The 22,023-nt window shown below is 45.2% G+C and overlaps 1 protein-coding gene across 15 annotated transcripts in view; it reads left to right on the top strand.

The window, feature by feature from the left end:
• The window catches only part of TIAM1 (TIAM Rac1 associated GEF 1), a 155,183-nt gene that overhangs the window by 114,302 nt on the left and 18,858 nt on the right, over positions 1-22,023 (top strand). For 7 of the 15 annotated variants that reach the window (XM_082770453.1, XM_082770452.1, XM_082770451.1 and 4 more), the window contains 3 exons: positions 2,646-2,732; positions 5,764-5,988; positions 16,398-16,504. In XM_082770453.1, the coding sequence (XP_082626579.1) occupies positions 2,646-2,732; positions 5,764-5,988; positions 16,398-16,504 (419 nt within the window). Of the gene's footprint in view, positions 1-2,645; positions 2,733-5,763; positions 5,989-16,397; positions 16,505-17,456; positions 17,533-18,616; positions 19,057-20,536; positions 20,623-20,645; positions 20,970-22,023 lie in introns of those variants that run through there. The other 8 variants (XM_082770456.1, XM_082770449.1, XM_082770444.1 and 5 more) reach the window with 6 other exon arrangements.

Genomic DNA, 22,023 nt, shown 5'->3' with positions numbered 1-22,023 from the left:
ATGGCTGCAGAGTCTCCAAGCATCTCGCCTAAGTCTTCCCGTGAGCAGGACTGCTTTTGAAGCTGGTTCTCAGGCAGCTGGGCAGAGCAAGAAGCACGCTCAGCCCCTCACAAGTGCTGGGAATGGGGTCAGGAGCCAGTACCACAGCTGAACAGCCAGGGTGCTACGGGATTTTTCATTCTTATGATTGCTTTCCTTGTTCTCTGCAGCTTCAGTCAACCCTTCTCATACTTGCACATTTTAAAAACATATGTCCAAATCCCCTGGGCCATGATTCCTCCAGAAGAACTGGAAAAGTCTTTATGAAACGAAGACAAACGAATAAAATTATGAAAATCATTAGTGGCCTTGCCTGTTGCTGTTGCTAGTATCCCAGATACAGCAATAATAATGTTTGCAAATCACCTTGAATTTTCAGGATCCTTCACAAGCAGCCATTAATTAATCCTGGCAACGTCTCTGCGATAAGAGGCGCTCTCGAGGAACCTGGCCAGTGTGCTGGACCTTGCCATCAGGACATGTCAGCTGGTTTCTGTAGCTGTGCTGCCTGGGCACACACATACTCTCCTCTTTCACTGGTACCTGCCTTTGTGCTGAGGTCGTTTTGTGCAGGCAGCTTTGTTCTGGGGTTGTGTTGCTTTTCTGTGGCCCTGTGCGCTCTAAGATGCTGACTTTTGTTCCCCTGCCATCAAAACGCTGCGGTGGAGAAAAGGCCCTGACTGGGTCACCACCCCTCTCTCCACAGCTGTGTTTCAGGGTCCGTGCACAGTTTGATGATAATCTTCCTGGCAGCGATGCCAGCTTATGCAACCGCTGCCACGTCCACCCACTCCTGCCCTTCCTCACGCAGTGCTTGCACATGTGTTTGTGGCAGCACCTGGAGAATTCACTCAGACAAAAACTATACGTTTGTATGTGTCCATATACAAACCAGACATACGCATACATGCAAATACGCATCTGTGCAAGCATAGGTGGATGTATATACACACTTGACTGAAGTGTTTCTCATCCAGATGATCCCCCTGTCTCCTTCCACCCCTTCTGCTAGTAATTATGGCTCTGGATTTTATTTTTTGACTGAAAGTTGAATGACAGATTGGAGGAGGAAGCTGTCTTCTGGGGGGAAAAAAGAAAAGGATAGCTTGGGGAAGGTTGGGTGTCCTCTCACAGTTAGCCACAAGAACTTGAGGAGCAGCTCAGCCTTGTTTTAACTGTGTGGTTGTTGGAGTGAAGGCAGTACAGCCAAACAGCATTTCAGCTGCAGGAGGGTGATTGTTGTCATAGCTGATAATTTGTGCTGAGTCAAACCGAAGTCCTGGGCACGCTCCGCTGGGCCTGTGGTGAAGGTTTTCCAGGTAGGCTTCATGGCGATGACAATCACTAGCTACTATTTGTTTTACATCTGCTCTTTTGTTTAGTCAAGAGTTTCTCCCTCTGCCAAATCTGGTGTGTTGAGTGAGCTTCACAAATTTCCTTTTATTCAGGCTGAGGAGCTTGCATGTGGGTTCCAAGTAGCTCAGTAAGCCATGAAGGGCCATATGCTCCTAGCTTCTAGGCTGCCACATTCTTCCCCCTCCTTTTTTTTTTTTTTTTTTTTTTTTAATGATATATGGAAAAAATAACTTCTCATCCATAACCATCGACTTGAAGGGAGTCCTAAAGTCAGAACAGGCTCCCAGCACATCTGCTTCCTCTTGGCTGGTGGCTGATTCCATGTCAAACAAGTATCTTCCCCCCCAAGAGGTTTGTAAATGTTTTTCTAGTTGGAAAAAGATGGAGCAAATGGTTTCCTATACCCATTTAGGGAGTAATGAAGTTTCAGAAAGGCAAATGTTCTTCTTCAGATAACTCTCAACAGTAAATAAGCAAAGCCTATTTAACTAAACACATTGTGTTTACTTTACACATTGTTATCTTGCACCGTGTCAAACACAAATGGCAAGAAAATCACCTAAACCAAATGTAACAGCACCATTTGCACTGTTAAAATTAAAGGCTGTGTCAGTACTTGCATAAGGTTGGTAAGGTTGTGCTGGGGCTCTCGAACGCCGCTATAAAACGTGGGCCGAGCTGAGACTTGGCAAATAACAGGTCGTGCCAGGAGCAGCTGAGAAAAGAAAGAGGCAGGGGGAAGGCGGCATTTTTACAAACTCGGCCAGCCCAGGAAATTCAGAAAGTCGAAGCTGACGTTTTGCTGTAGCAGGCACTGGTCTGTGTTGTACGAGTTACGGATGGCATGTCAGCCATAACTCCCAGTTTCCTGGCTGTTGTTGGTTTGGGTCACAAACCACAGCTCTGTGCAGCCTTTGTCTGCAAACAGCAAAGTTCTCGCGGTGACCTTTTGTGGCGAGAGAATTGGAAGCGTGTTCCAACATTTTGCAGCTGTGGTATACTCAAATAAAACTGTAAAGGATACGTGCAAGCTCAGAAATTCAATTCAGTTTTTTCTTACGGCCACTTTCACTTGTTAGCTTTCTATTTGTAAAGGTTGAAGGAAAGGGAGAAGGGAGGAATTCTCCACCACTTTGTCAGGAACAGTGCTCGCGACAGGCACGGCACAGCCTTAACTGTAGTGCGTGCACTTGTTAGGTAATGCTGTATTGTTTGCTGCTGTCTAACCATGTCATTGGGGATCTCCCTAGGTTTCTCTCTGTCTTCCGTGGAAGAAGAAGGGATTCGTCGGCTGTATGTGAATGGTGTCAAAGAGACAGGCCTAGCTTTCAAGAAAGGTAAAAGACATTTTTAAGTCGCATTTGGTATTGTTTGTTTAATCCTGGTGTACACCGTGAGCTTGTTGGGATGGAAGTTTTATAAACACACCAAAACAGGATCCCAGTCCAGAAAAGATCATGTTCTTTTGGCAAGAACCTGAGGTAATGCATATAGGGTTGTTCTGCTCTCGGAATCAGCTGTGCTCTATAGCCAAACTCTTTTAATTTTGAGTTGCTTTGTGTGTAGGAGGGTCAGCACCTCCCTTGCAGCTAGAAAGAAAAGCCAGGGCCCTCTCAAGACAGTGGCTGCAAGATAAACAGGTACAGTAGAAGCTCTCAGGTTACCCTCTGTGGCTGGGATTACTGCCTCTAGTTTTGCTCCCAGCATATTCAGAAAGCATGACAGCACTTGCGCCAGAAAGCAGCAGAGACAACTCGGCTGCCATGCAAGTCCTAGTGCAGAGAGGGGTACGGTTCTGTCATGCCTTACTCAAGCTGAAGCCAACCCTGATACTCCCATACCCATCCTGCTTTTCCCACTTGTCGCCCTCCCTCGTGTGCCAGCACTGCTGCTTCTGCAGCCACAGGAGGGTCTGGGCAGCTGAAATCTAACCAAATTTTAAGGAGTAATATGGAGAGCAGGAAAACGCTCGCCTCATCATTGTCCATTAGTACATGCAGAGTCCTGAAAAGCACCTGCAGAGTTCTCTAGGGAGCGGTTAAGTGGTAGTGCAGAGCTCACTCAGGAGCTTGCTGCTGCTGAAAGCTTTGGGGCCTGTTGTTCCCCAGACAGCTCCAGCCCCCTGCCTGGTGCTGGCTCTGGCTGAACCAATTCTGCTCACTGGGAAACTGCCATCACTGTTTCCCTGACTTGCTAGCAAAGGGAGTGCTAGGGTGAGGGTGCAGGGTTCAGCAGGTCTTTATTTTGCTTTCAGGAGATGTTTGAATGAAAATTTAAATGAATGCATGAACACACACTGCCTCCTGTGGGGCTGTCATGCTAAAACACACTTTCAGTGATCCATTGCTCTTCATAACTGATATAAAAAGCCACTTCTGTAATAACAGGATTTGGCAGGATATTATGACAAGATACGCATAGTTAGCAGAGAGGAAAGCTCTTTCTCTCTTCCTTGCATTATTTACATTTATGTTTGCACTTGACTGCATTTCCTGCAGTAAATTTATCTGGAAGAGTTGCAGTATTTCCTTTTCAATCTTTTTAATTTTTTTTTCCAAATGAAAAACTCTGAAATTTTATTTTCTCCTAATTATTTTTATGATTTATGCTTTTATCTTTTTCTGTTGGTCTGCATTAGCTAGGCCATTGCTGGAATTATACCGATGCCTGATTGTAGTGCGGTATAGATGATGCTTCATCCCAAATGATTCAGAAGAGGGATTACAATGAGTAAAATGGAGCCCTAGATGAGATGTTTATGGTTACAAGCATATTAATGTGCCGCTATTATGACATGGCATCACTGAGCAGAATAAATGAAATAATGCGAAATGCTCGACTTGCTTTGTTTTGTCCTCATTTTGAATATGATTTTATGGTCTATTTACTTCGTAGCCATTCTACTTATTTCATTTTATTCTTTCTGAATCTGCGCTCCGCACTACAGTTTCTGGGCACAATTACATGCGTTTAAGAGAGATCTCAATTTTCCTAAAGAGGGCTGGAGCTGCTTAGCCTCCATGTTTCTTTCTCAGATAAGGGTAGGTAATCTGTCCTGGAGGATTCAGCTGAGCAATTCTTGCAGCTCAGGCTCGTCAAACTGGGGCCTCTCCTCATCGCTGAAGGGTGCCAAGAGTCATCCTTTGCCCTGGTCTCCCAGCCAGAGCACTGCAAGGCAAGTCGCCTACAACAGCAGGTCACCTAGGGTAGGTTTGCCTGCAAGGAGCAGCTCTTCTGGCCCTGTAAATTCCAGCTTTCCACCGTGAAAATGCCAGGATGGTGATTAGGATGCCACAACGGTCCCTCTGGTGGCTGTTGCAGAGCATGCTTTTCAATTCTCTCTCTCTCTCTCTCTCTCTCTCTCTCTCGGGGAGATGCCTGCAGGGGCCCGCCAGCGATGAGTGCAGCCCCAACGACTGAGCTGAGTGATGCTGGAAGTTATTTGGGTTTAAAGCCTGTTCCATCTCACTGTTGTGATTTGGAGAGCAGGCTGAGGGGAAGGTCAGGTCTCCTGCGGGACCCGGAGGGCTGCTTGCTGTCTGTCGCATTGCTGCATCGCCTGGGGGCGAGCGGGACTCAGCTGCTTCCTCTGCGGATCCCCTTTTCCCTTGGGCACCGGGGCTATAAATAGCTCCTGAAATTGGATTGGAAAAGACCATCACTAACCTACCAACTGCTAAAATTTGCCTTTTGAAGCCCCATATGCTGGGATGTAATTCGGACAGGGCCAGAGAGGAGGTTGTCTGAATTCCGGCACCGGTTAAGTGGGAAATGTGCTCCCTCCTCCTAAGTGTATCAGTGGGTGATCACTTCAAATAAAAGCATACAGTTGTATGAGAAATTAAAAGCAAGAATCAACCCAATCCAGCAACACAGCTGACGTAGTGATCCCAGGAGATTAGCTGGGCTGCCCATTGGGAGCCTCTGCTTCCCAATGAGAGGTACAGACCCAGCTCACAATGCTTCATGCGGCTCCGTCTTTCCCCTGTGCTGTGTGCAGAGCCTGAGAAGTCTGGCTCTGTCCTTAAGCATCCATTTATTTATGAGGAATTTGTTTTGTATGATGGCTTGCTGCAGAGCAGCTGTCCCCTTGCAGAGTGCTGTGAAGAAGGACAGGGTATGTGCCTGCTGGTACTTCCTGAGGGACTTCTTGGGCACCTTACTCTTATGGATACTGGAGTACCAGCCTGACAGCAGATCTTGCAGAAGTCCATCAAATTTCAATGTAATTTGCAGTCATAAATGTTTATTTTATGTCTAGACATAACACTGTCTGGCACCTTATAAATACCCAGCTGAGCTCCTTGATGTCTGTGGGTAACAGAAGCATTGCTGTGCAAGTCTTACCTGTTCCCTTCTGCGTTGCAGGCCTGAAAGCTGGTGATGAAATTGTGGAGATTAACAAAAAAGCTGCTGAAGATTTGGACTCAGCTTTGCTGAAAGATGTCCTTGTTCAGCCTTCACTGTGTCTTACTGTACGTACCTATCCTGAGATTGAGGAAGGGCAGAAATTAATGCAGCCACCACCACGTCGCTTGGAAAACCCATCTGACTTGAGTGACAGCACGCTGGTGTTCGCTGGGAGCAACCAAGGTACTGGGTTCAATGTCGAAATTACGAGGAGCAGAATTCACACTTAGGGTGTGCTGGTGTAGTCCCATTGATCTGGTACTTCTGTGATGAAAGTGAGAAGCATTGCAGTCTGAATGCACTGCGTGGGTAATAAATGAGACCTCTGGAAGCTGTGAGGTATAGCTACAGTATTAATGTGTACATGGTTAGGCTGTGAAATATGTCATCGCCGAATGCGTGTCGCGTTATCTAGCTGTGCCTCCAGCAAGTCACAGACCTGATGGCTCGCTCACTTCTGGGCTGCACAAAGAGGTGCCTTTAACTCCTGACTTGCCCCCAGGGTATGTGTTGGGCAGGGAAGAAAGAAGGGTTAAGCATTCACCCTCTCTGGGATCAGCCAGGAGCCCCGTGTGTTTGATGAGGCACATAAATAACTCACAGGGACAGTTCAAAACCCCTCAAGGTAGAGGCTGACATTACAGCCAAACCTAACTGGCCCCACAGCACACTGGGGGGGAAGAAGCCATTCCTGCCCTCCACGCTGGGATTTTCAGAGAACTGAACTGCAGAAAAATAAACTCTGGAAGAGGTGAATTGTTTGCTGCTAGTTTAGCTTCCCCAACCAGATGAGGACAAGTGTCAGTGCTGGGATAAGAGAAATGGCTGTGGGAGAGCAGGACCACCTCTTTGGGCTCTAGCCATGATGTCTCTTTAAGAGAGCAGTGGTGGGAATTGCACTGGGATAGCAGGAAAGCTCCTGCACTATGTCTCCTCATACTTGCCTGTTTGAAAAGAGAAGAGGATATTGTATGTTCCTGTTTGCTTTTTTTTTTTTTTTTTTGAATAACTTAAAACTCAGGAAAAATGAATAGAATGGCCCAAAAGAAGCAGTTTCTAGATAAACAAAACTCTTCAGAATTGAGGTAATTTTTTTTCTTCCAGCCAAAAAGTAAGTATTTTCTGGATATGTCAAAATACTTACTATTTTCCCCAGAGTAAAGGTTTCATAAATGTCAAAATAATCGTTCTGACATCTGTGAAATGGTTTTGTTTTGGGCATTTGGAATAAAAACTGGAGCAGGAGGGGCTGTTCGTGCACTTCTCAGGGTTCAAGTCTACCTTTTCCCAGGACACGTGGGTCTGGTTGTTGCAGTCATCCAGTGCAGGGACTCCTTGGTGGCTCTGGGTGCATACTTGAGCTAACCCAGCAGCTGTGTAAGTGTGTTAGTATGATGCTGAGCAGGGGCAAACAATCCACAGTGAAAGGTTTTTTTTGCTTGGACTCAGGACCAAGCTGACTCATCTCTGCCTGTGAAGGGTCAGGTGGGTACAGCCTGCCTCTCAACATTTCTGGGTGCTGCTCTGTTCTTCTGAAAGTATTTACTGAAAGTGATCTAGCAAAAATGTCCTTGTTCTGGTAACAGGAACACATAGTGTGGATGGAGAAAAATGGACCCCAAGCCTGACTTCTAGGAGTGTGATACATTCATAGCAAGTGGTGTATCACAAACAAGAAGGCTTAAAATCAGCTTTTTGCAAATACCTCTGAGGCTCTTGATAAAAGCAGCCTCATGTAAGATGTGGAATAAACTCCTAGAAGCAGTTAAAATTAAACATTTTTTTGAAGGACATTCTTCATTTTTAATTTTCACTGAACTTTTCCAAGGTAGGCTTCTGTGCTGAAAAATCAACTCATTTAATTTAAACTCGTGTTGTAAACATTGATAGCTGGCCACAAGATGTCCCCATTTCCCATGTAACACCAATTCATCACGGACCCCATCCTTCTGTCTTTTCCTATGCTTTTCCTGTAAAATCCCTGCAGAGTACTCTTGCCCCTTGGAGCGTCTGCCCTGGGTGCAAAAAATTGGGATCTGAGACTTCCATATTTATTCAGCATGGTGATTTCAAAGCCAGAGCAGTCACACTTCGTAACACAGGGCCTCAAAAGCTGGGCTCAATAAGCAGCTTCCCTGCCTCTGTCAGCGTTCTGCATCATTATTTTGAATATTTAGGTCACGGAGGGGACCTTTTCCTTGCTGAGAGGCAGTGCATGCTTTGCCAAGTGCATCTGCAGAGCCTGCAGAACCTCTTCGTGCTGGCCAGTAACAGCGCTGTGGGTACCATGTGAAATGAAGACAGGACGTGGCGGGTGAACACATCTCAGCAAAACCAGCCCACCTGCCTCTGCTGCTTTGGAGGTCCTGCTTCCTTGGTGCTGCGCTCAGTTCAGGTCTGATCTGTGATCTTCTGGCAGTTTTTCCCAAGCCAGGTTTTTGTATTTATCCTAGCAGCGTGGAAGGTCTGCTTGTCATTCCATGTCCTGCAGAGAGCCTGTGCACTGCCTGCTGCCCCAGAGTATCTGCATCTTCAGGAGCTCCCCAGGATTGGGGCTCAACTTCAGGGCTTCCTTCTCCGTTCAGGTTTCCCTTGGCACAGCTGTCCACCACTTGTGGTGTGCTGCAGCCAGGTCCTTTGGTTTCTCTTTCAGGAGACAGGCGGAAAGAAATTAGAGCAGTCCTGACATTTACTTTCCCTCAAAGTGCAGCAAATCAGGTGGCAATTGCCTTCATCACTCCTCAAAGGGGTAGGAATGCTTGCTTAACCAAACGAAGCAGCGCAATAGCTCATCAGCAAATGTGCAGGTGTTTATGGCAGCTTCTGAAAGTGCCTGTAATTGCCGTATGAAATATGCCTCTGAAGAGCGACATTAAGACAGTGTTTAAAGCTAAACAACGCCAATGCTCTAATTTGGAATGACTTACCCTGAGGTGGGAGTGAAAGCAACGATCTGTATCCAGCTTCGCGATTTGGAGGCAGGTGTTTTGATCTTCTCCATCAATTTCTCCCTACTTAGATTTTTATAGAACACAATGTTGTACCGAAGCCTTTGTTCTTCTGGCTTTGTGCTGTGCCAGTTTTTCTTTTACCCCAAACTGGATCCGTGTGAAATTTTAAAAAGGAGCACATGCTTTGATTTGGGGGGCCGTAACTGCATCGTAGGTTTTTGGTCTCCGCTCTGCAGCTCCTTGTAGAGAGCAGTCAAGTATGAAATACCCACTGACCCATTTATTTGTGTCCTTGTTGATTGCTGGCAGTTCGGCTGGCTAGGCAAATCAGCTCAGTTGTTTCTATTCTCCATGTATGTCTTATTTATAGCATGTGGATTTTTTTCTTCAGTTCTGAACTGGTACAGCCTCTGTTTCAGCAGGGGAGTGAAGCATTACGGGGCCAGAGTGCCAGCAGGTATAAATCACCTATAGACCCATCCATTTTCCAGAACCTCATGGTCTGCTTGACCGATCTCGCTGATGTCCTGTCATCTTCTTCACTATTGCAATTCTTCATCTCCCGTGAAGTCAGCAAAGGGCAGAGTTCCTGTGTGAGGCATACCATATTGCATCCTTTCAATGGAAAATAGTCACTTTTTTTTAAAGTTGTTTTTAAGGAAGCTTTGGTCATGCCTTGTTACTCCGTGGGAGGTCTTCCATGAGCAAAGCCTGCACCGTGTTTCGGGGAGCTGACCTCGGTGAAGTGCCTGCCAGTGCGGTTGTTAAATACGGTGTGACGTACAGCTGCTTCATTTTCTACAGCTAGCTTGTATACGGAGAGGTTTGGGCTACAGCCTGCAAATCGGCTCTCTGGCAGCTGGTACTTCTTTGTGTTATTTCTTAACAGGCTGTTCTGGAGATGACCTTGGATTTTAGGTCTCTAATTGATGTAAAAAAAAATCCATCTCGGATATGATGTATACTTTCCCCTAGGAATTTGCTCCGTGTCAGGCTTGCAGAGCCATGAGTTTTCTTCCTTTCATCTATTAATATTTTTCCTGGCTTTCAATCTTCTTTCCTAATACAGCCTGCATAAATCTGGTTGAGGAGGAGCAGCTCTGATTCCGTCTGGAGCCCCACAACCTGTTTTCCTTACTGCCTGAAGGGATCAGTGAGAGCTCTGTCCCCTTCCCATGACAAGTGCTTCATCTCCACAGCCTGCTCCACTCAGTCCAGGGAATGAGAGGTTGAAAGTTGGAAACACAGAGTCACATCTCCTCCAGATGATCGAAGCATAAAGGACATATTTTGGGAAAGGGAGTGGGGAGTATTATCCATATCTGTTTGTGGTCTCCCCCCAGTTCACTACCTTTTTGCAATCCGGGGTAGAGTTTCTGAGGGTTAGGCTTTGTATACTCAGTATTTTGGAGACCTCTAGTGTGAGGGATAGCTCTGCAGGGATAATAAAGAGCCAAAATAAATCATTGTGCTGAATGTAGCTGATAAAAAAAAAAAAAAGTATTTCCCTGTTCTGAATGAGTATATTAATCTTCTAGACGTGAAGCAGCTCAGTGTTTTTAAGGGGTCTATTATTTTGTTGTTCAAAAAAAAAGGAGAACTAGAGGCTAAAGTTAACTCGTGCTCTGAAGAATATGGCATAAAAACATGAAACAAACTCAAATTGCACTCCAAGAATTGCTGCTGTTTCTCATTCCATCCTGGTCCTGTCGCAGTTACCCTTAGGCTAAGTAATTTGGATTTCAGAACAAGCTGAGACTAACAGTAACCTTAATTTCTCCTGGGTTATTTTCCTGAGGCAGCAACTAATTTCATATCTTTTTGTAGCATGTTCAAAAAATAATGTTATCTTTCAGTGCTTGATAACAATTCCAGCAGCGTTTACTGCAGCAGCCATTGAGGCTGTGGCATGTAATTAAGCAGAGATGTGCAGAACTGTTGTCACAAGATGAGCTTTTTAAAAGCAAAAGCTAATGGAAGTTACCTCAGCCAGAATTGTATTTGGAGGGCTAATCCCTGGCTTTTCTGAAGTTTACCTGAGCTGCTGTTGAAATGAGCGGTGTGGCTGTCGGCACGTTAGTTTTGGGATTGCAGCTTTGGGGTTTGGAGTCTTCCCACGTTAGCTGCAGTAAGCATGCCCGCTTCATTAGCAGCGGGGCTTGTCATCTTCATCTTCTTGCTGTGTTGCCACTCCCTCTGCTGGCTTCGTGAACCATAGGCTGAAACTCGGTAAGTGTGGAAGGAATCTTCCACTTCTGCAATTGCAGTGCCCCTGGTTCCCAGGGTCCCTGAGCACTGCCTCGTTTTTTCTGACTGTGAATATTTCTGTTTATTCGAAATAGGCAACAAAGCGTGGTGCAGGTATTTATTTGACCAGGTTCCTGAACTGAGGAGGGAGAAAAGTGATTGATGCAGGGAAAGTTTAATCGAATCTGCATTTTCCCTAAAAAGAGTGATTGAACTGAATAACATTCAGCATAGATTTTTCTACGTTTGACCAATTTATGATCTAATTGAAATGGAAAGGGAAGCAATAGCGCTCTGGCAGAAAGATAGGAGACTTATAGCTCTTGTTTCTATAGCTTTCCAGAAAAGGCAGCTTTTTCCAGTTGTTCCTGTAGCATTCTTTGGTCACTCAGTTGACTGTCACTGGGGTAGCTGTAACACAGCTTTATGAATCCTTGGTGAGGCTATCAACTCTATGGGATTTCCCAAAGGGACAGAACACCCCAATGTAAAAAATGATGTTTCCTTCTTTTATGTTCCAGTGTTTCAAAGCTAACCATAATTCTAAGAAGTCAGCCGTGAGCCCTGTGAAAGCACTTTGTCCGCTGAAACCTCCACAGCACTTCTTGCAGGAGCACAGATGCCCGAGCTTCTTAGCTGGGACTCAGAGTGGGTAGTCATGGGGTCACCCCTTATTTCCTGACAAAAGGAATTAAGGAATCACTGTATTTTTTCCTTCAGTACTGCTGAGTGTTACCAGTGGAAGGAGTACAGAGGAGGACCATGCACCTTTTGCAGGGGGCGGTCTCAGGCAGGCAGGGAAGGGCATGGGGCTGGGCTCTGCAGCCCCAGACACTTGCTGGCTGACTGCAGAGGTGACAGATCTCTGCCTCTGTCACTCTGGGCCACAGGCAGTGCCCCACAGAGTTGCCTCTCGTGGCAGTACTGGCTGAGAGCCCACAGTGGCTGGGCACGGGTCCGCGGCCTGGTCTGCTGGCTCTCTGCATCCCCTCCGCCACCTGGTTTGCTGGAGGACATCTTCGTCATGGGACATAGGCCCCTCAGTTTGGTTAATTTCAGAAATATGATCTAGAAACGTCCCATTAGGTGCTGTCTTGATGCTGCTTAAAGCAGCAGGTTAATTACAAGCTTAATTTCAGCAGTCCTCGTCAGGGCTCAAGGCTCTCCTCCTGTAGGAAAGGCCTGTGTTGCCCTGCGATAAACTAGGTTAGGGAAGCCAGCAGAAAGAAATAAATGAATAAATGGATATTCCCATTCATCTTATTGTCTGGCTGCACAGACAGCTGTGTCAGCATAACTTGGGAGCAAGGGGACAAGAGAAGAAAAATAAATAGGGCATGGCCAAGCTGGAAGAAATGCTTATGAAGCTCACGAGGTGACTCCCTTTTTGACTTCAAAGTCCCCCTTTGTTTAAAGCAGGTACCTCGTGCTTTGAGCATGCATGGTAGTGGTTTATCCTGAGATACTCTGCACCCCAGTTTTACCCCAACCTGAACATGGAAATGGGATCCCTTTGTGGCACAGTCCCAGTGGGGGAGCCAGTACAGGGCTGGGCTGTAGCCAGCGCTGCCCTCCTGGATGACCACCCAGCATTAGCTGCTTCCCCGTTGCCTTCCCAGTGCCTCACCCACGAGACATACAAGGTGTTGTGTAGGGAGCTGAGATGTGTAAAGCACCCTGCTCGAGAGATTGAGGCACCCTAGGAGTTACAAGCCAAAGGTTTCAGCCATCTCAGCCTGTTGTTGCTTCTGGCCCGCAGCACATAACATGCTGGCAGATGGCTGGCCTTGCTAACACCTCCCTGTTGCTCCCACTGAAGGGACTAAATTCGGTATTGCCAGTTCCACATATGCAGGAATAAAGCATCAAGATACAAATATTATGAACATGGAGGGTTTTCTGATTTGTATTCTGCTTCTTGTGTTAGTAGGATAAATGCTTCTGAGCTTTGCACCACAGCTGAGAAAGCTTGGCTAGGAATATTTATTTCCATTGCACTAAAAAAAAAATAAATCATCTGGCACCGAGAGCCAGGTTTTAAGAGCAGTACCAAATATTGTGGAATTCTCATTAAAATCTCAGGCGATAGCAGCCCTGCAAATGGGAAGCAGCAGCCATGGAAAATTGTAGCCAACTGTTGGTGTGCTCCTTAAGCTTTACGTGATTCTCCAGGCATTTAAGCCCCTGCACCTTTGCTCGGGTGATATAAGACTTCCTTTTATTTTGTTAGTTCTAGCCATAAGTTGAAGTTATTTAATGGGCATGAGTCATAATGTCACGGATATTGCACTGCCAAGGCAACCTGGGTGCTCCCGTGACCTCCACCTGTGCTCATGGCCACATGGATTTGACCCCCTTTTCCTGCTACTTTTTGGATTTCCCTTTCCCATTCCTTAATGTTAAGTGAAGCCCACGTGTTATTGTCCCTAACAAATGGTAGCTGCTGGGCAGCACTCAGGTGCTACAGAAGGAAATGAGCGCATTCTCCTTGGAGCTCCTCGCAGAGCTAAATAAAGATTTGCAGGGCAAAAATAAAACAATGTAATGAACCCGACAGAAATGGGGCAGTAACTGGAAGGTATTAAAAGGCTGTTGCGGGAACGTGCAGCATTATTGAACCAATTGCCTGTGTTTTAACAACCAGCAGATAAAACTGCTGAAGTTGACGTTGGCTTTGGCAGCTTAAGACATTAGAAATACCCTAAACACATGCACTGTGTGACTGCTCATTAAGACGTAAGTGAAAGATTGCTGTCTACTGGGTAGAAGTGTTTATACTGCAGGAAACAGATTAAGTGGTGTTTTAATATACAGGAAAAGAAAAAGTGATAGCTTAAAAGCAAAACCCCAACCCCCCTAACAAACATTATTTGCCTTGGCTTGGGGATGAGAAACAGCTGTAGGATGTATTTCATACAACTTATAATAGAAAATTAATTGCAGTGAGCACGGACTGCCCAAACTGAATTATGACACATAGCACATTTTACTCTTGGTTTTTAATGGATAGCATAAGGGATTTAATAATTTTTTTTTTACACATTAGTAGAAACACCCAAAAAATGACAGTCCAAGTTCATAAAAGTATGGGCGAGACTCAGAAAATGTAACTTCTTACAGATAAAATACTTCTTTGAATAGATTTTGTTTTGCCAAACATTCCCTGCATGCACATCTTTTTAAAAGGTAAACCTCATCTTTTCAGAAGAGAATCATGCCTTCTGAAAGCTCAGTTATGAACTGCATTTTGTGTTGTTTTCGTTTTATTTGCTGTCCAATTTAGATCCATCCCAGTATGCAGAGTATTTTCTGAATTTATGTCTGAATTTCTGAATTCCAATTTCTCTGAATTTTCAGACCCATTAAAAGTGGAAGTCTTGTACAATCATGCCTTTTAAAATATATATTTAGTTATTTAATTTATTTTATTTTTTGTAATGGTGGTTGGAAGCTTGTAAGAAACAAAAACCCCGGACCTGGATCACTGCCCTCAGTCTTGATGTAAAGAACCTTATCTAGGATGTGTTCTTGAGCCAACGTTATGTGTTAACATAAAAACTATGAAAGAAAATCAGTAGCTTTTCAATTGAGGCAAAGAGGCAGCAGAATTTAATCTCCTTATTCAATTAGGAAACATATTTCTTAAAGAGTATTGTTTCAATTTCATGAACCATATTTCAGAGCAGTACAAATATAAACAAATATAGTAGATGTGGTTAATGAGTTTCTTTTTTAAATCTGTACAGCAGCTTGCCATTTTAGCTGAATAAATAGACCATCCACGCTACTCTAGCCTTTTTGGCCAAATCACACCATGTTTAACTGCAATTTATCAGTGTAACAGATGTGTGTTATCGTCACTGTGGCCTTTTTACTTCCAGCATTGCTATTTAGCCAAATGCTCCTTACAGACAAATTTACATGGCTTACCTAAATTGAAATGTCTAGTTGAAAATAGCAAGGAACGTGAGAGTCAGCATGGGACTAACATAGAAATGGTGCTGCATCTGATGTGCTAAATTACTGTTGTTCCTTGTAAAAAGTTCATGTCTCAGCCTAGGACTGAATTAGAGAGGATGGCTGCAGGACCAGTGGGCTCTGACAACAAGATAGTGTGCCATTGGGATGCTTCTGTTGATAAGGCTAGCAAAACAAAACAAAACAAGCCTGCAAAAAAACTCTGTTCTGTTACAGAAAAGAGTCAGTTTTCCACCAAAATGTTTAAATGTTACATACTAGCAACAACCTCTCCAGACAAAAAAAAAAAAAAAAAAAAAAAAAAAAGTAGGCTGCTTAGTCTTGGTTTCTGAAGAAGCAGGGATTTTCTGTCTTGCTGCATCCATTGAATTTTGATTATGTTTTTCTGCATTATGTGAAGAATAAACATAATGGCATAAAAAGCATAATCCCTGGTGGAACATTCACTGTCTTTTTCATGTGGCAGGATGCACGCAGGGAGGGGTGACCATGAAAACACCCTTCCCAATCCACCCAAGCAGTGGTAATGATGAAAAACCTTTTCCTAATGGGGCTGGGGGGAGGAGGGAGGAAAGTTGAAAGGAATTAGCATCTGGACTCTGCTTCTGGAAAGTCTTTGTGCTGGCATGAAGCTCAACCCAGGCATGCAGGAATTTCATAGCAGAGTTCATTTAATCAGTGTTCATTATGATTTGTGATAGTTAGAAGTTGAGTGTATGTGAAGTCTGCTTTCTGTGGAGGCAGGTTAAGGTACAGTAATACTGCTTCTTGTTATTTAAGTTAGAGAATGAGATCCTAGGAGGAAAAAAAAAAAGTTACTTACAGAGCTCTGAGGTTGGGATTAGTTCTGTTCATCCCTTTGCCTCTTGCAGGTAATCCACCATTTATTTACAAAAAGTTGCAAGCAGTTATCTGTATCAAGAACGTAGTCTCCAGAAGGGTGTTAAGGCATAGGTGTACAACTTAAAATTGTTATGTTCAGCTTGCTCAGCGAAGGGCTGACCAAAGGCTTTCTCCTTGGCACTGCCCACTCATTCACTTCCTGGTATTTCCATTTAAAACCAGTCAAGTATAAAGGCAGGCAATTCCTTGCTAGCAAGGAACTTAAAAATAAATGCAAGAATTTCAGCATGGCATTTTAGCCTCATCTGGGAATCAGTATTTGTAATTTCCAACTAAATAGTGCTGTCTGGCCATAACCTGTTTATTTTTACACCTGTAGTTGAACGTTGAACGTGGTCCCTGTTCCAAAACAGGGCAGTCCTACCAGGTCAGTGAGTGCCTCAGGCATAAATTCAGCATCTACTTGTGTGCAGGATGAGGCCTGGCCATCCATGGGAACTCAATGTCTGCTGTCCGCAGCTTTTTGAAATTTTGGAAATTCTGGTTGGCTTTTCACACACATCTCAATTTCAGCAGGGCACTCGCTTTGTGGTGACCCAGACAGCTCCGTTGAGACGGCTCCAGAGGAGGCAGAAGCGCAAGACTTGGAATCATCTGATGAGGCCGATAAGATGAGCAAGGTGAGAAATTTTCATTTTCACATGCCAAGGAGTGAAAGCACACCGAGCTCCCAGCTGATGTGCCGACTCCCCAGCTGCACCTGATTAGAACATCTTTCCTTGGGAAAATGTGGATCTTACTTTTAAGGTGTTTACAGATGATACTGAATGTAACATGTTACATCTTCGATTGTGGCACATCACCATCAGGACTTGTACCCTTCTACTGGGGATGGTTTGTATCTTCACTATCTTGTGACAATATTCCCACATATTTTCTAAATGGGATGGTTTATCATCTCCAGAGCAGGGCAGCTGAACCAGAAAATCAGACGGATTATTATTATTTCTTATTCTCTCTTGATTTCTAGGCATGGGAGGAATGTAAGTTAAACACTATTTCCTTAAATCAATAGCAAAGTGCATATGCTAGTTTTTAAATGCAAACTAATTATAGCCAATCTACCTTAAATTGAAGCAATACTCTCCAATTATAGCTAAGAGGTTGTGCAAATGGATTGCTAATTGCTATCTATTAAGGGGTGGGTTTCACAGCAGTTGGTAGTTTGCTCTAGGCTGGTGTTGGGGAGTTTCACACAACGTTATCTGCGATGATTAGTGGCTTTTGAGGCAGAATCAAGTGAGATTATTTTAAAGGCACTGATTGTTTGTATGTATTTCATGCATAAGTGATGGTGAGATTTTCCAGCTAATTTTCCACAGAATTCCTGATCTAATGAGTATGAGATCTCACTCAGTTTTTGTTTGTGTGCAGGTGTGGTTTTTCCTAGCTCTTGTTTTAGCTAAAATATGTTATAGTGAGCCCTGTACTCTTTTACTTACTCATTGTAGGAAAAGGAAAAGACCCTGGCCTCTTGTTTCCTGACCTCTGGTGTCATGCTAGCCTGTAGTTTTGTCTCTGATAGCCAGGGAGTGGAAGTCAGATAACAGAAAACATTCCTGTGCACGAAATATATGCAGAGGTTGCATGTGGAGAAAGGGATTATTCTTATGTTTTGCTTCCAGGCTTTACTGCAGAACTTTTTCTTGTAAGTACAGAGAATTTATTCTTGAGTAAGTGGAAGGGGTTGTTGACACTTCTCTATTTTTAACTGTAAGGGTGTGGGATTTTCACGTGCTCTGAAAAGACTCTCTTCTGTTGAGCACGGAGGCTGGGGAAGAGCACTGAGTATAACACACAGCTACTTGGGGAATAAATGTGCATGCTGTGTTTTCTTTTATTTCTGAACTGTGCCAGGCTGGGGGGCTCCATATTGCATCTTGCCTCCTTGATCCTCAGAGCTGTAATTGCCTAAAGTAAGACCTAAGGATTACATGATTAGCCTTGCGGCTCAGCAGATTTAGTTAAACTGAGAAATGTGCATTAGCAGCTCTAATACTTAATATTCATGCAATGGAAGAGTAACTCCATACTCCAACGAGCCTTACCTTCCAATGAGAGGAAAATCTGTCTTTCTGTAAATAAAAAGGTTTGTGCGTATTTTATTTTACAATTCAGAAGGGTATTTTGTGTTGTTTATGTGATATTTACTTTCCATGTAGAAATATTCTGTATTACATAGGCTTTCTTTCTGATTTTTCATGAACTAAAGCTATAGAAATTCCCGAATTATTTTGCTAAGCCTATTGAGAAATCTAGTAAATGGTAAAGGGCGATAGTAGAGAGCACTATTGGTGCTTCAAATACTAATTTTTAAATACAGCATCAATACGGAGAAACAGATGAACAAAAGAAAGGGCACCTAACTGAAGAAAGCTAAATGCATGGGAGGATTTTCCTGGTCCTTTTGCTTTCTGTGTGCTTGGGAAAGCTGATCTGCGTGGGGAGTGAGGAGTCTGCAGGGCATTTTGACCCGTGGAAAATCACCTCCTGGCCGGTACTATGAGGACAACGGCAAAGGTGTTTTCCTGTTCATGCACTGCTGCACCTTTCCATGCTCGTGGGATTATGGAGCAGATTAAGTTGATGTCCTCAGTGCTGTTTTACACGGGTTATTTTTGTACACGGGAAGTGAAACGCTGCCCTCAAGTCACCAGAAGGGACATGCTCCTTGTATCACCATTTCCACCACAACTTCCAGTCTTCCTCGGATGCCGAAGAGGACTTTCTGATTGTTCCACGTGTTTATTTACTGGCCATCTTGGCAAAAGCTGAGCAGGAGCACTCTTACCCACTCACCGCTGGGCAGCAGAGGAAATCCAGTTGAGCTACGCTGGAGCCTCCCAGCTAGATGCAGAGTTCCCCATCTTTCAGTGCAGATGCAGCGTTAGCAGCTGAAGATCAGAAAACAGTGTTTGGGTTGTGCAATAGCATGATTCAGGGACAGGGCTTAATCCTGCAAAGATCATCACTGCGTGGCAGCCTGCTGATGTCCGCAGCGCGCTGCTGAGGAGGAGAGCTCCCAGCTCCTCCAAGGAAATTTCCCAGCTCGCCAGCCAGCAACGTGAGTCTAGATGAGAGTTAATAATTGATGGGAAAAGGAGAGGAACGTAGCGCTGCGGCTGTCCTTCATGCGTTCTTGTAGCACACGCTGGGTAGGCTTGTTATGAAGGTAAGCTACGTGAAATCCTACCAAAAGCTGGACTTGGATCCCTTCTACCTGTAGCTTTGTCATGTAGGTGATACGTAGATGGGTAATACAGGAGGTACTTCAGTGTGGCTCATCTCCTCCTCCTCCCTTCCAGCTGTCTCTTTCCTTTCCCCTAGCTCAGCATGTGTGCATGTGGGTGTGTGTTTGCTTAGTAGTGGTGCATTTGTGTCATAATCTGCAAAAGCCTCCAAGCTGTCGATGGTGGTTGTGGATTTGGAGGGTATACCACTGAGCTTTGAGGATTCCTCCCTTTTCTGGAAATCATATCTTTTGTGTATCCTAAAGACCTGATAACACAGAAATTACTTCTGCTTCGATATCCTCAAAGGAACCATTATAATAACAAGCAAAAATAAGATTACTTTAAAGTGGTTTAAAATACTAGAATCCAATTTCCAAGGTGAGTTGAGGCATTCGCAGCACAGTGGCATGGGGCAGCTGTTTTTCTCTGAACTTCCTTCCTGTCTAATTTCATGATCCCTTTCCTGAATCAGCCAGCACTCTTATGTGTGGGACTTCTTGGTTGAAATCTTCATAAACACTAGCAAGCATGTGTGCTTTCTGGGTGCAACTTTTTTGTTCCTGTAGGCACTGCAGCTGAATTGTACACCCAGTTGCTTCTTCTCTGGGATGGGCTCCATACTTTCTCCATTTCATGTGGGAGCCAGCACTGAAGAGGAGAAGAGAGCTGGGGGAGAATAATGGGGGAGAGTAATTTCTTGAACAGTTACTTGCCTGTGTGGTGACCTGTTTTGGCCTTTTAAATATTTTAGAATAAATTGAGGTTTAAAGGAGGTACGCTGAAAAGTGAGGATATGTGTAAGTGCTTAGTGCTGCAGGTTGCCAAGAGCTGAGCTGCATGCTGTGTTACATCACAAGAGGAGTCCTTGTGGATATGTATTTTTTTCCTATAATGGTCCTTTGATAGGGATGCTTTTAAAAATCAAAACACAAATACCACCTGTAATCAGTTGCAATGCTGCAGGACACTCATTCCTTCTTGCTTTTAATTTGGGGCATCTGCCTCTTGAAAGTGAAGCTATTTACCCCTGCAGCGCTCCTACTCTGGGGAGCGTGCTGCAAGGGTGTGTGTGTGTGTGTGTGAGTGTACACACATACCAGTTAGAGGTGTTTTTTTGGAAGAAAATAGGTCGTCTTCTCTGTGCACCGTTATCGAAGACCAGAATTAAGCCTCAGAAACCTTCAGTGTGCTGCAATAGACGTGAAAGGATTAAAACGGGGATTTGAGGGGTAGGTTTTCCAGTGGCATAACTGGCTTTTTAAAGTTCTTTTAATTCTCTGCCTCTGTCCCTTCTGATGTTTAATATTCTTAGGCAGCCCAGTTCGTAGCCAATCGGCTCATGCTCAGCCACAGGCAAGAGACATTTATATTCCGGGGCTGCCTTCGCCTCCCCTTTGCTGCATTTCAGCCTTCCTGCTGAAGTTTCCCCTCTACGCGACGCTACGAAAAGCAGCGTTAAATCTTCAGCTGCAGCTCCTGGCCGGCTTTTAATTCCAGCTGATGCGGTGAGTGAAGGAGGCCCACGGCAAGTGACAGAGGAGGAGGAGGAGAGGCTCTGCCTGGATGAATATGGTCGCTGCCCTTCCTCATTAAAACGCGCCTGTCCTCTGCGCCGCGGCGCGAGGAAGCGGCGCGGGAGCTCTCCCGGGAGCGGGGAGGCATTTCGGACCAGCCCAATATGCGGCGAGCTGGGATTGTTCTCACAGCCGAGCCTGGAGAGGCGGAGTGAGGGCTCCCCCAGTATATGCTGCCTGCCTTCCTGGCCATGTCGGCGCCGTGGCGAGGTAACCGTAAAGTCAAGAGCGAAGGCGCTGTGCGAGCCGGCGACTCCTTGTACCGCATGCTGTACTTGGTGAGCAGAGCTGCCGCGTGGCGTGACTGGGAGAAGTAATTAGCAGCTAACGGGAGTTCCCATGCTGCCTTAATTGTAGGGCTGTGGGTTCGAGGCTGAGCTGTGATGCACGGCCCCTGTAGAGGCTTTTTGTTATTGTGCAATGTCATTAGCGGCCCTGCTAGTGCCTGAAAAGTTGCAGTTTGCCTGAGTTTTGGCTGGGAGGTGAATGGCTTCGAGTCTGCTGCCTGTTGTGGAGCAGAGGTGTTGCATGCAGTTCAAGAGGGTGTTTATTCTGTCTGATGCCCAGGCACCTGTATCTTTTGGTAAGGGGAATGCAAAAGGGAAATCGGAGACCACCCTCACAACTACAGGGCTGGCAGCCAAACCTCCTGTCTGTGGGCACTGTTAACACAATTAATTGGTGATTTTCAGGACCTGCTTCCCCTGCATGCGAAGGGTGTGAGATGAGCTCCTCTGCTGAGCCCCCTGCAGAGGAGGGGTTAATGTACCGGCAGGGTAAACTTCACCCTACAGCCCAGTTGTGCAAGGACTCTGGCTCGTTTTAAGGTTGCTGGATGGGACTGCTGGCAGAATCAAGTGTGAGGCTGTAATTGTGGAGAAATCCCACTTCGGTAGTGGCTGGCAAGCAGAGCTGGTGCTGGGAGATAAAGGGATGTGCTTCTGTTCCAGGCCTTCCCTGTTGTATCCACTTCCTTAGGGAAATGGGGACAGAGGTGCTTTTGTTCATGCTGTTTGGGAGTTTCAAGCCAGCAGCTCTGTTCTGACCCTCACTGGGTGTGACACACACCTGCTTCCTGTCTAGCAATTGATTTTTAAGTAAATACGAGGTAGAAAGGATCATGTTTGGGCATGAAACAGTTTGTTCAGTGAACAAGCAAGAGAGCAGGTTCGTAAATGTGCTTGAGCCTTTCCATTTTTCATCCACCTGGAGAGCACAGGATGAATGATGCTTGGGAAACGCACAAAGATGCGGGGCATGGGAGTGGCAAGGCAGAAGCCAGAGCTGGAGCTGGCTGTGGGAGAAGCCAGGGAGCATTTTGTGGAGTGTGCA

This window comes from Aythya marila, assembly GCF_965140915.1.
Source record: "Aythya marila genome assembly, chromosome: 1".
Lineage (NCBI taxonomy): Eukaryota > Metazoa > Chordata > Aves > Anseriformes > Anatidae > Aythya > Aythya marila.
The sequence above is the reverse complement of the archived record's forward strand: the minus strand, read 5'-3'. Positions and strand labels throughout refer to the sequence as shown.